At 41.0% G+C, this 12,554-nt stretch overlaps 1 protein-coding gene and 1 long non-coding RNA gene across 4 annotated transcripts in view; one reads left to right on the forward strand and one right to left on the reverse strand.

Moving 5' to 3' along the window:
• Positions 1-1,135: 1,135 nt before the first annotated feature.
• The window catches only part of LOC137376455 (uncharacterized), a 125,812-nt gene continuing 114,393 nt past the window's right edge, over positions 1,136-12,554 (forward strand). Inside the window, exons 1-2 of the long non-coding RNA XR_010976223.1 lie at positions 1,136-1,211; positions 2,186-2,302. This is a non-coding gene — a long non-coding RNA (uncharacterized lncRNA). The remainder of the gene's footprint in view (positions 1,212-2,185; positions 2,303-12,554) is intronic.
• Positions 6,768-12,554, reverse strand: part of LOC137376453 (G patch domain-containing protein 2-like) — a 331,069-nt gene continuing 325,282 nt past the window's right edge. For all 3 annotated transcript variants that reach the window (XM_068045054.1, XM_068045052.1, XM_068045053.1), the window contains one exon: positions 6,768-10,748. In XM_068045054.1, coding sequence (XP_067901155.1) covers positions 10,579-10,748 — 170 coding nt within the window. In that variant the 3' untranslated portion in view covers positions 6,768-10,578. The remainder of the gene's footprint in view (positions 10,749-12,554) is intronic.

Raw genomic sequence — 12,554 nt, forward strand, 5'->3', positions numbered from 1 at the left:
CTGATCAACAGGCCTTGCCTGCTTTAGTGTCCTCTTAAAGCTAGGTGGTTGGTTGCATATTTGAGCCTGAAAATTGCTTCTTTTGTGACTTAACAGTACAGTACCAGTCCATTTTGTACACGGCACTTTCGTACATGTTGTTGCCATTTTTGAAAAAAAAACCTTTCTTTTGCATTCAGGCTTTTTCATTGCTGCTGTTTTGTAACTAGCAGCAAAGAAAGTGCTGAGACTGGGAATCGTTTTGGGCATTCCCATTGCGCAGCATGACGTAGATGAAGAGGACAATTCGTTGAGTGATCATCCCATGCATGCGCGATGACATTGCAAAGGATCCGTAAATACCTGTCAATACACTTGGGCCCGAGTTTGTCAACTCTGACAAATTGTACCTGAGCGTGCCTTAGAAGACTTGTCTTCACCTTTGCCTCACTAAAAAGGCTGTGACAGTTATAGGGCAGAATTTTGATGCCCGTCAGAGATGGGACCGGAGGTGGTAGGGCAGGAAACTGGTGTTGGAGAGTGGGTGTGGCGGTCTGCCGGCATGTGCCCGCCTCCGGCCCATTTTGGTAGAAGCAGGTTCGGGTTGGGTGATGGCTACCCATCTGCAAGCGGTGGGTAGCCTATTAAGGCAATTAAAGGGCCAATTAAGCCCAGTGTTCGAACGCCAGTGACTCGAATTTTCCAGTCCGCTGGTGAGGCCCCCACTGCAGACGAAGCTCAGCCAATGTATGGAGGCGGTCTCCCGGCAGCAGACCTTGGTGGGTGGTGGGTGGTGGGTGGTGGGTGGGGGGCAGTGCTCCAGCGGCATTTTAAAGCACCCCACAGCAGAGATATCGAGACACCCACATCTGTGGAAGGAATCCTCCTCCACGGAAGCGGTCTGGCAGCTGTGGCCAGTTTTACTTTAGCTTTTCAAAATGTTTTCAGAGGTGCCTCGAAATGGAGACGCCTTCTCTGTCCTACACATAACAGCAGCTCCCACATCTGACCGTAGGGATGCCGATCTCTCAGAGCAGGTGGGCCTCCTATTGGCCCTCCAGCCTCGAGAGCCTGCCCACTATTCTTAATTGGATGGCAAGTGTGCTCCCTGGTCACTAATTGGCCAGCTCGTACAAAAATTGCGACGCGATGCGGGGTCAGAGTCCCAACCGCAGAACTAAAATCGAGTCCATTGTACCTGTTCCAGATTCATGTACAGACAACTCCAACAGGTGGGACAGCTTTTCCTTTGCTATATAGGTCATCACTGTATTTTCTATAGTACAGGATACTGCCAGGCCGCTGCAGGGGACATCCACCAATTCAGCCAGTTTTCTGTATACAGATGTGAGTAACAAGATACCAGGACTGATTTCCTCAGCCCTGCTCCTAAATAGCACCTGAAAAATATGTGCAAAATTCTTTGTTTCCATTTTACTTCTGAATAGCACTGCACACAAACTTCCTCTGCGGTTTATCTGATGTCTGTACCTGTGTGTGCCTGAAGAGGGTGCAACAATATAAATTACATGCAAATGAATATCTGAGATCTTTGCACAGATTTCCTCCAATAGGTGCAGATTGTCCCTATTAAAAATGACTCTACTTCTTGCTATGTTGGCATTTAGGTACTAGCTGTGCTAGAGGGACATCCTGCTAGACTCTAGTAAGTGTTGAAAGTTTGGTAAATTGCTTTCTATTACATTTTGTTACATCTGAAGGTGTCTGGAGAGACTGTAATAGTACTTCTCATAGTGAAGAAAACAGTTCAGCTTACCCTACATCTCAGCAGTAGAAAAATGGGTAAACCATTTGGAATAGCTTTATATAAGGCATACTTGGAGGAGGAGGAAGAAGAGGCAGAAGCTGAGATGGAAGACATTGTCTAATTGGGAATGTGACTGCAAATCTTCGTAAAGTTGGTCACCAGTTCCACGAAAACATCTCTAGGAATGTTTACATTTTAATTCATTCATGGGATGTGGACATTTCTGGCAAGGCCAGCATTTATTGTCCATCATTAATTGTCCTTGATCCAGAGGAGTCCTTGTAGTATAGGTACTCCTACAGTGTAGTTACATAGGGAGTTCCAGGATTTTGACTCAGTGACGAAGAAAGAAAGGTGCTAGAGTTCCAAGTCAGGTTGGTGTGAAGGGGAACTTGGAGTTGGTGGTGTTCCCATGCTCTTGCTGTTCTTTCCTTTTAGGTGGCAGAGGCTGCTGGTTTGGAAGATGCTGTTGAAGAAGCCTGAACAAGTTGCTGCAGTGCATCTTTTAGATAGTACACACTACAGCCCCAGTGGTGGAGGGAGCGAATGTTTAAGGTACTGGATGTGGTGTCAATCAAGCAGGTTGCTTTGTTCTGGATAGTGCAGAACTTCTTGAGTGTTGTAGGAGCTGCACCCATCCAGGCAATTGAGAGTAACCATCATATTTCTGACTTGTGCCTTGTCAGTGCTGGATCGGCTTTGGGGAGTCACTTGTTGTAGAATACCCAGCCACTGACCTGCTCTTACAGCCACAATATTTATATGGATGGTCCAGTTAAGTTTCTGGTCTATGGTGACCCCAAGGATCTTGATTGTGGAGGATTCAATGATGGTAGTGGCAATGAATCTCAAGGGGAGGTAGTTAGACTTTCTCTTGTTGGAGATGGTCAGTGCCTGGCACTTGTGTGGGACGAATGTTACTTGCCATTTATCAGCCCAAGCCTGGACATTGTCCAGGCCTTGCTGCATGTGGGCACAGACTGCTTCATTATCTGAGGAATTGCAAATGAAACTGAACACTGTGCAATCATCAGAAAACATTCCACTTCTGATCTTATAATGGAGGGTGGGTCACTGATGAAGCAGCTGAAGATGGTTGGGCCTAGGACACTACCCTGAGGAACTCCTTGAGTGATGTCCTGGGGTTGGGATGATTGGCCTCCAACAACCACAACCATCTTCCTGTGTTAGGTATGAATACAGCCAGTGAAGAGTTTTCCCTTTGATCCCCAATGACTTCAGTTTCACTTGGGCTCTGTGGTGCCAAACTCAATCAAATGCTGCCTTGATGTCAAGGGCAGTCACTCCCACCTCACCTCTGGAACTCAGCTTCTTTAACCATGTTTGGACTAAGGCTGTAGTGAGGTCTGGAGCCAAGTGATCCTGGTGGAACCCAAACTGGGCGTTGGTTAGTAGGTGAAGAAGCTACTGTTCCTGGGTTAAGCCTTTAAAACTTCACAGCCACCTGTACACTTGTCTGTGGCAATGAGGTCAATTTCCTAGGCAGCCCTATAAGTAGGACTGGCTTGTATTAGATATATTGCGATCATAAATCAAGTGAAGTTTTATAAGTGTTGCTGGATTTTATTCAGTCTGGTCTCAGCCAGATCCCTTTCAGGTCCTGTCAAACAAAATTTATGAATAAATTGGAAATTTTCTCTCAGGACAGATGTCGGTCATGCTTTAGAACTGCACCATATATACGTAGACACAAATTGAATTGTCCACTGAGATAGCTCAAATCATTCCATGTCCTAATGATCAGAAAGCAAGGAGTTACTCCATCATACCTACCCACCAAATTGGGCCAATAAAACTTTGATTGCAGTGCACACATTGCATGTGCAGACACTATGGTAGCTAGCACTGATGTGCAATCATTGGTAGTGTTGACAGTTGCCTTTAACATGAGAAATATATTCAATCCAAATGCAGTTCAATAAGGCTGCCTCCTGCTTGCATCAGTGCAAACACATTCCATCTCTTTCCTTGTTGTGATGACTGAAGGATGCACTGCCTGTGGTGGAACTGAGGGGGTTAGGGATGTAAAGTAAGCCAATTGGAAGAATAGAGTCTGCCAGCTAGGACAGAGGGCTAAAACAAGTTGCAGAAGCAGGATGGGTTGAGCTCACCAAGGAACTTAAAAAAAAAAATTTGAAATCAAGGCATTTGGAGATGTGGGAGTTGAAGGAGGCTGACAAAAATAGCTATAATAGATGAGCAAGACTTCTCCTGTGATAGGATGGGGGCAGAGGATGAGTTTATGTAGAATGGAGCTTGGGAGCTTCATACTTGGGGAGTTGACCCATAGGTAAGTAAGGCTTTAATGAGATTCAGTGGCATTAAGAGTGAGGAAAGGATGAAGACAATATTACTGAACTAGAAATATGAAACTTGACGCAAGGTCAAAAAGACCAAGGTTGCCACCATTGGGTTCAAACTGGAAAATCAAGCTGGGAGGGGAAGTGAACTGCAGAGAGGGGCTGTGGGAGGGTGCAGAGTCTATTGGGAAAAACAGGAAAGCTTCATAATAATGTTAAGTTGCAGAAAGTTTTGCTTCAAACATGGCCTTGTGTCACAGTAGACTAGCAATGGAGGTGTCAAGAGTGATGACAGAGGTAGAGCTGGGTATTACCAGCAGACATATAGCAGTTTATCCCTTGCTTACAGACAATTATTGTTGAAGGGCAGTCAATTGACAAGAAATAGAAGGGATCAAGGATGAAACCTTTAATGTGTAACTTGCATCATCCATCCCAACATCACTGCCCCCCCACCACAAAAAAAAGCAGTCTTGCAGACAGTTATCATGTTCACAAAGGTGGGATTTCAAGATGAGAAAGCTAGGCATTGAACTGAGTGCTTGCATTCATCTGCAACATCGGTTCTGAGAGCCACAGACCACCTGTACATTCAGGGAACAGAAACCTTTACTGGTGAAGTGCGGAATCCGATTAACTGATGGTGCGAGTATCTCAACTTGGGTACAGTCCACTGGGCTCAGCTGTGAAAGGCTGCAATAGCATAAAATTTTTGGTCTGTGGCCAGCTGTTTGCTTTTAGAGAAATGAATGAACCTCCCTGCATTTCCAAATGCAGTATTCGATGGTGTCCTGGCTAACTCCACCAGAAGTCAGTCCAGCTGTGTGGAATGGTCAGCCAGAATTGATGGATGCTGTCAATTTCATAGTCAGAGGTAAAGCAGGACTTCCAGATCAGATGTCACAACTTAACGTAATTCAACCTTCCTACTGCTTGTCCGGTGCATCTAGGCAATTCAAGCAACATTGGCATAAAAATTCACAAGGAAATAGGCTCTTTCTAGCTTATCTACACCATTGCCACATTACCCTTTCATCCTGCTGCTCCTTTGACATATCAACCATCATCACAGTTAAACCAACAGACTATGGACTAGTTACAGTGGGTTTTACTTGTAGCACAGGCAGCATAAAAGTTAAATAATACAGGGAAATGGTGCCTTATTTAATGAAATTGGATCCATTTCCTCATAATTGGTTCAAGTACATTTTGGTGCACTGGGGGTAGTCAAATATCTCTTGGCAGATCTTCTGCTAAATGTACATTTTGGGCAATTGTGGCCCTCTGGTTGGTTCAGGAAGAGGGAAGGAAGCGATCGAGAGGAAGGGCTGCCTGCAAGAAAGCAATCAGAAGGGAGGGGGCGACCAGGAGAGTGAAGGGAAGTGATTGGGAGGGCGAGTGACCAGGAGAGGAGGGGATTCCAGCATAGGAGGAAAGGGGCTGAACAGGAGGGAGAAAGCAAGGGGGCAGATCGGAAGCTTCAACAGTCTTCAACTCTGAAATAAAAACAAGAAATGCTGGGAATACTCAGCAAGTCTGGCAGCATCTGTGGAGAGAGAAGCAGAGTTAATGTTTCAGGTCAGTGACCTTTCATCTTCAACTCTGCTTTGGAGAAGGGAGAAGCACTCCCAACACCTCCACGTGCAGCTAAGTATTTATAAAAAAAAACCTTTTTGATTGTGGTCTTTAAGTACTGCTGTTTATGCTTCTTTACACCACATTTTTCTGATCACAGGGCAGCCCAATTTTGAAAAAGGGAACTCAAACAGATGTTCGGCCCATTGTGTACGGAAATAGAAAGCCTAACACCTATTTGTGTGAATCCTGTCGCCTCTTTTACCGCCTTCACCAATATGGTGGGCAGCAATATAATTACTGCTATGAGGTGATATGTTAATTTTGTCAAATGTAGAGTCATCTTGGGGTAGAGTTTCATCTTTGAGCACAATTGGCAATCTGGGTGTATATTGAATTGTGCACAAAATTGCACTAATTTTCAAAAGTGATATTATTGCTCAAATATTTGTCATGAAGCAGTGCAATTGGGCAGTGTTTTGGGGCATAAATGTTTTTTGTATTGAAAAATATTCCTTGATATATTTAAAAGTTAAATATATGATGCAGTTGTATTAATACAGCTGAAAATGGGTTGATTACAAAAAAGTGCTTAGTTCACCACCTGCAAGTAACTAGAATTTAGATAACTGTAAATGGCTTTTAAAAAAGTACAGAACCATTTACTAGCTCCATGGGGCCATAGCAATCAGTTTCTAAGTAAATTAATTTAAAAAAATTGAAAGCTTTTAAAAGGTGCCTATTGGTGTTCTTCTGCATCAAAAAGGCCAGCTTAATTTTAAGATTCCTTGAAGGAATTGGCACAATTAGTGGAAACTCAACCTGGCGATAATTCTACCTGGGGGCCAGTTTGGTGGACAGGGCCAGCTTCCAGCATGATGTTTTTTGAACTAGAGCAAAAGATCAGGAAATTCGATTTGCGCTGTTTGTAATTTGTGCTTGACTTTCTCGACCTTTTGCTATGGCTTGGCCAATTTCGAGTGAATTGTGCTGAAAAAACCAGCACAATCTAGCGTAAACCCCAGGCCAACATATTTTGCAATGAGCTAGAAAATTAAGCTAGGTGTTGAGTACAAAGAATGGGAAAACTAATTTACAAATGAGAATAATCAACAAATGGGAGGTGGGATGTTTATTTATTTACATGTTTGCAAAATGCCAGATAAGAACTACTCCATCTCACAGGTTATTTATAGTTTTAAACTATTGGGTAAATAATTAAGTCTAAGAACAGTTGTATTCTCTCAAATAATTTGTGCAGAGAAATAATACTGATTCTTAACACTGTTAAGTGAACATGGTATTATGAAGAAGTAGAAATTTGAGGGTTTACACATCAGACTGCAGTAAGCACAAGACATTTCACTGCATGCACATTAAAACTAAGAACAAGCACAAAATACTTTAAAGTTTAAAGATAAATCAGCTTACATCCATTGTAATTGGAACCTAGAACAATAACAGTGTGAGAGCATTTCCCATTACAGTAGAGAAAACATTTGGAACTTCATTCCTAATTGTGACTGTTAAAAGCCACCATCAGAATTTCAGACTAAACAATTAACCCAAAGCTGCATGATTATACAAGTTTTCTCTCCAATATACTGTTGCTAACAAAATGGGATTTGTTTTTGAGGAAGGTTGGCAGGCAAGCTGGTAATTTGACCAGTTGCCATCTTTCTAATTCATAACATGCTTTAGCACTTAAAAAAAGAAAAAAGTCAATTATACAGTTTAAACAACAGATAACTAAACTGCTATGGGGAAATTACCCCAATCATCCTTCCACATAATAGTTATTAGCATAGTTCTGTTTGTATATATTGGTTTCAAGTAGTTTTTTTTTTCCATTCAGATCTATTGCACAGAATAATGCCCCAATGTTACGCCATTTCTGTACATTAGAATTGCTTGTGATTTACTCCATTACTCCTCAGAATACAAAATTACTGACTGAAGTAATAACAATATGCCTATAATTGAGCTCATTTAAAGTGGAGGGCAGATTTTCCTTTATCGTTCATATCGCATGTTTCAGCCCGATGACCCAGTAGCTCTTTTATTTTTAAAGATATGTCATAAAGCAGAGTTGTCCAATTAAGGTATTTGACACAGAAGCACCTGCTCTGTTCTTACATGAGTAATCTCTGGAATGTAAAGTAATAAAAGTCACCTTTCAAGCAATTACTGCACACCCTGGGCTGTATTTAATGGGCTGCCGCTGGAATTAAGTCTCTGTTGGGGGCCTTCTCCCACGTGGGGAGGCCACCCAGTGAAATGAGGTGGCCTCCCTTGGGCTTAGGGGGTGGAGCCTCCTCAGTGGGCAATCTGTGGTCGTAACATCCCCCCGCGCACTCATTGCCCAGCCTCCACCACCCCCAGCCGTCACTGGGACCAGTCCAGCAGGCCCTGGCGACCCTGCCTCACTTACCTTCTCTCCTGGTCTCCAAGGATGGGCCTGCTCCCAGGCCTCCTGTAGTATTGGCAGTGGCCACCACTCCCAGTGACGCTGCCGATACTACTGAGCTGCAGGCCCTCTGATTGGCTAGCAGCTCTTGGAGGAAGGATCCCTGTCTTTATAGGAACGGGGATCCCGGAGGGTGGGGGGTGGATCCGAAATGCTGAGGCAGGGTTCCCCTCACTTTTTCAGTCCGGTGCAACTAAATTCAGCTTTCTAAGGGAGGTAACAGTTGCTTTTCCCTACCTGGCCTATTAAAGGTCTTTAATATACTTAGACTAATTACTAATTATAAAAGTATCAAACCACCAGCAGAGTGCAATTTATGTACTATTTAGCAGAATTTAAAAAAGAGCAACACTCCGAAATGAACTAAACTAGCCCAGGAGTAAAATGGAAAAAAGGCAAATTTAAAATCCTCAGTCCCTTCCAAGGCAGCTCTTTCAACTGAGTTTAAATTAACTTTTACTTGACCAATTAAGAAAAGTGAATTTTATTTAAATTAGCCACTGTATTAAGTAAATCCCAATCCTCTTGTAAACTTCTATGTATACTTATGAGCTCAAAAATACCTGCAATTAATTGCATATTTTCTGAACCAGTTTTTGCTCAGAATGTATATTGATCTCACCTTTGTAATCCTTTTACTATTACACAACATTCTATATAGCTGCTGTTGACTTGACTTGCCACAAAAATGACATAAGTTACAACATTTAAAAAAATCTTTCATGGAATGTGGGCATCACTGGCAGGCCAGCATTTGCTGCCCATCCCTAATTGGCCCTTGACAACTGAGTAGCTTGCCAGGCCATTTCAGAGAGCAGTTAAGAGTCAGCCACATTACTGTGGCTCTGGAGTCACATGTCAGTCAGACCAGGTAAGGATAGCAGATTTCCTTCCTTAAAGGACATCATGGGGTTTTTCATGACAATCAACTATAGTTTCATGGCACCATTACTGAGGCTTTCAATTCCACATTTTTACTGATATTTGAATTTATTGAATTCAAATTCCACCAGCTGCTATGGTGGGGTTTGAACCTGTGTCCACAGGGGATTATCCTGGATTACTAGCCCAGTGACATTACCACTATGCCACCATCTCCTCCTTGCTGTTTAAAAAGTATACCATAGACTGCAGAATACACATTTTGGGGTGACATCTGGACTACCTTTCAGACAAATATTAGGGCACTTTAGCTGTTATATTGAGATATGTGTTGGTATTGTGGCCTCTGCATTACATTTACAACTCTGTTTTATTTTTAATGAAACTGAATTTGTTTTTTTTTTTAGTTTAATGTCATTTAGGATATTAAATGAGGTAATTTCTCACAAACTGTAGTACAAGTTAATAGATGGATTATCTAAATCAAGTGATCTGATTAGTGAGAGAGCAGCCAATAAATAGACTATATTTCTAAAATGCATGGAGCTGTTCAGGGTTTTAAAAAGGCTGTTACCTAGATGCAATCTGAGAAGAAATCTAAAACCAGTTCTATTTACTAGAATTTAGTACATTAAACTGATTAAAGCACAAGATACGGCCAAGTTCAGCAATCAGCTGTCTGGCGGCTTTCTTTTTACAGACTAGAAATACACGAGTGCTCACTATAATCACAACAATGATCAATGTCCAATATGGCAGAGCAACTGGGACCTTATCAAAGTAGCTTATTGTAATACATGGTTTATTTTTGACGTGTGTAAAAGTTGTAGCGAGACAGAATGCTCTATTTTTAAAAAAAAAAATGAAATCTAGAAACCAACTGGAATCTAAGTAGATTTTGTGCAGTAAATGGTATATTTAGCACTTCAGGATCTATTCAAGTACATTTTGTTTGTCATATGTACATAATCTGGTAAGGCATTAAAGAAAGACGATGTTAAATTTAAAATAGATTTACTTCAACAAAAGCAAAAAGAAGGCTTCCAGATATTAAGAAACTACTGAAAAGTATTTCTGAGCTGCTTGTGCAGGTTGCATATTGTCTGAGTTGCTTCCTGCAACAGTGTTATCACTTTTCTGAACATCTATCTCAGTATCTTTTCAACAGAAGCACAGCAGTGATTACATAATGACAAACTTGCAAATCATTCAGAGATATTCATGCTATGGGGATTGGAAGAGTCATACCACTGCCATATTTCACAATAAATTCACATTTGCAGCTTCAGCCAACTTGCAGACACTACACTTTGGATGGAATGGAATTACTGCCTGCAAAGACCTTTGGACTTGTGTATCAGTGTACAGCAATTAAATTCACTTCCTGATATCTGGAAACCTCCATAACAATTAATGCAGTAAATCAGCACTGCCACCTACTCAGAAATAAGCATGTGTGCTGAATTCAAAACACTATTAAGGATAATTTTATACAGATGTTATTTTGTGGCCACATATACCAACGTCTTCACACTCTCTGAGCAAGGGCTGGTGGAGTTGTTTCCATCGAGCTGAATATCTGCCTGTCAGCAAAAGCCAAGTCCTACCCCTTTTGGTCGCCGTAAAGCTCTAATGGGTTCAGCGATCCCTTTGCCGTCTGGTCCGAGGCCGGTGCCAGGAATCCAGCCCATGCTTTGCAACATCCGACTGCCAATGTTGGTTTCTGGGATAGGGTAGGCATTTTCACCTACAAATACTAGGATTAAGACATAGAGATTTAATCAGCATAGTCACATGGAAAAGAGCAGGATAATCTGAATTAGAGACTAAAACCTCTAATTCTCTTAATTTATTTGATGAGTTGCTAGAACAGTCTATCTCGTCGCATGGTGACCTCATGGATATCCCTCCCAGGTTCACAAAATGATAATTAGATTTCCCAATGTTTAAAAACTGGCATAGAACTGGTAATAGACTGCATTGCCTGGGAGTGAATAAATACAATGTCGATCCTCACTCTACTGACTTCCCAATCTCAGCTGCACTCTTATAAAGGGGGAAAAAAAAAGGCTGAAGGTTTGCCAAGTTACTACGATGTAATGTAGGAGTCAGACTCCAAAGGAAATCAGGAGATGACTGGTATTCATTCCCACCAGGGAACAAAAGAGGGAAGAAACACTCTTTTATATAAAAAGAACATAGGTTTGTAGATTAGTATTTGGCATTTCACCAACATTTTTCTTTGAGAATTTGATATATAAAATGCTAAAAAAAAATTCTAAGTGACTATGACTTTTAATGAAATGGTAGTTAACATGAGATAATAGAAATTAGCAAGTGGCAATAAATTATTTCCTAATTTACATTGTTCCAAATAACCTTTTGCAGAAAATTTAGATTCTGGTCATCAAAAAAGTGCTTTTGCATACAGAAAATACATAAGTAAAAAATTCAAAAGTAAACCCTATTCCCAAGCACAAATATCTTCTAACTCCTTCATTCCTCCCTCTCCTACTGAATCCTGTTTACTCGCAACCAGCCTCAGTTGTGTTCATAGTTGCTGCAAAAGATTGCTTGCCAACATTTCCTTTGCTGAGGTTGGATGCTTCAATACTGGAAGTAGTCTCAGCACAGCCTGACCAATTGATGAAACTCACCAATATAACACATAGCTTAGAGTGTGGTGCAGATTCGAGGTTTGAATCTGTGACTAGAATGCTTTGAAACAGGCAACACAGTATGTACTTTTCTAGGTATATTCTATCCATGCATTTCTAAAATCAATTTCTAAGCAGTACTGGTAGTAAACCTTCAAATAACAAATAGCCTTACAGCATTGTACCGCAGCACTAAATGTCACAATGTTCTGACAGTTGTGATATTTAAGTTGAAATATTAACAGTAAAAAAATTTTATCTGAAGAGTAACATAGTTATGCAATATTTCAATTACATTTTACCAATTTATTTGAATGGTTGCATATTTGCTCAGAATCAAATCAGGCCTATGCATAAATCCGTCTGTTTAAAAATACACCAAAACACAACCATTTAGCTATGTTTTCCAGACAACCACAGTTCATTTTTTTTCTCTATCTGACTATAAACTGAATGCCAGATCATAGGTCTACAGCTGCCAGAAGCTAGACATCTGCTTAATCACTCTCTGATGTTATAACAACTTAATGCACGGATGAAACACAGTTATTACACAATATCCTATCAGACGGAAAATTATTCTAATGGTTTTGTTTTTATCTTTGTCACAGTTACTACTATGAAAACCTGTTTCAGGTAAACCAGTATAGCTATACTGGCCCTTCTATTATCAAATAGACCGATGCCATTTCTGGCAATATTTTACAAAGATCTATGACTGTATGATGGAAATGTGTTCGGCCAAGGTTTTACATTGAATAAATACAAACTAGCCTTTAACCAAACTTCACCTTTAGGACAACTAGATATATTAAAATGCAAGTTAAAGGCTTAGATATCAAATACAAATGACATAACGTACTGATTTTCACTGAGCATTTCATCATGGATTTCCTTACAAGGCA

The sequence above is a fragment of the Heterodontus francisci genome, chromosome 13 (assembly GCF_036365525.1).
Source record: "Heterodontus francisci isolate sHetFra1 chromosome 13, sHetFra1.hap1, whole genome shotgun sequence".
Taxonomy (NCBI): Eukaryota; Metazoa; Chordata; class Chondrichthyes; order Heterodontiformes; family Heterodontidae; genus Heterodontus; species Heterodontus francisci.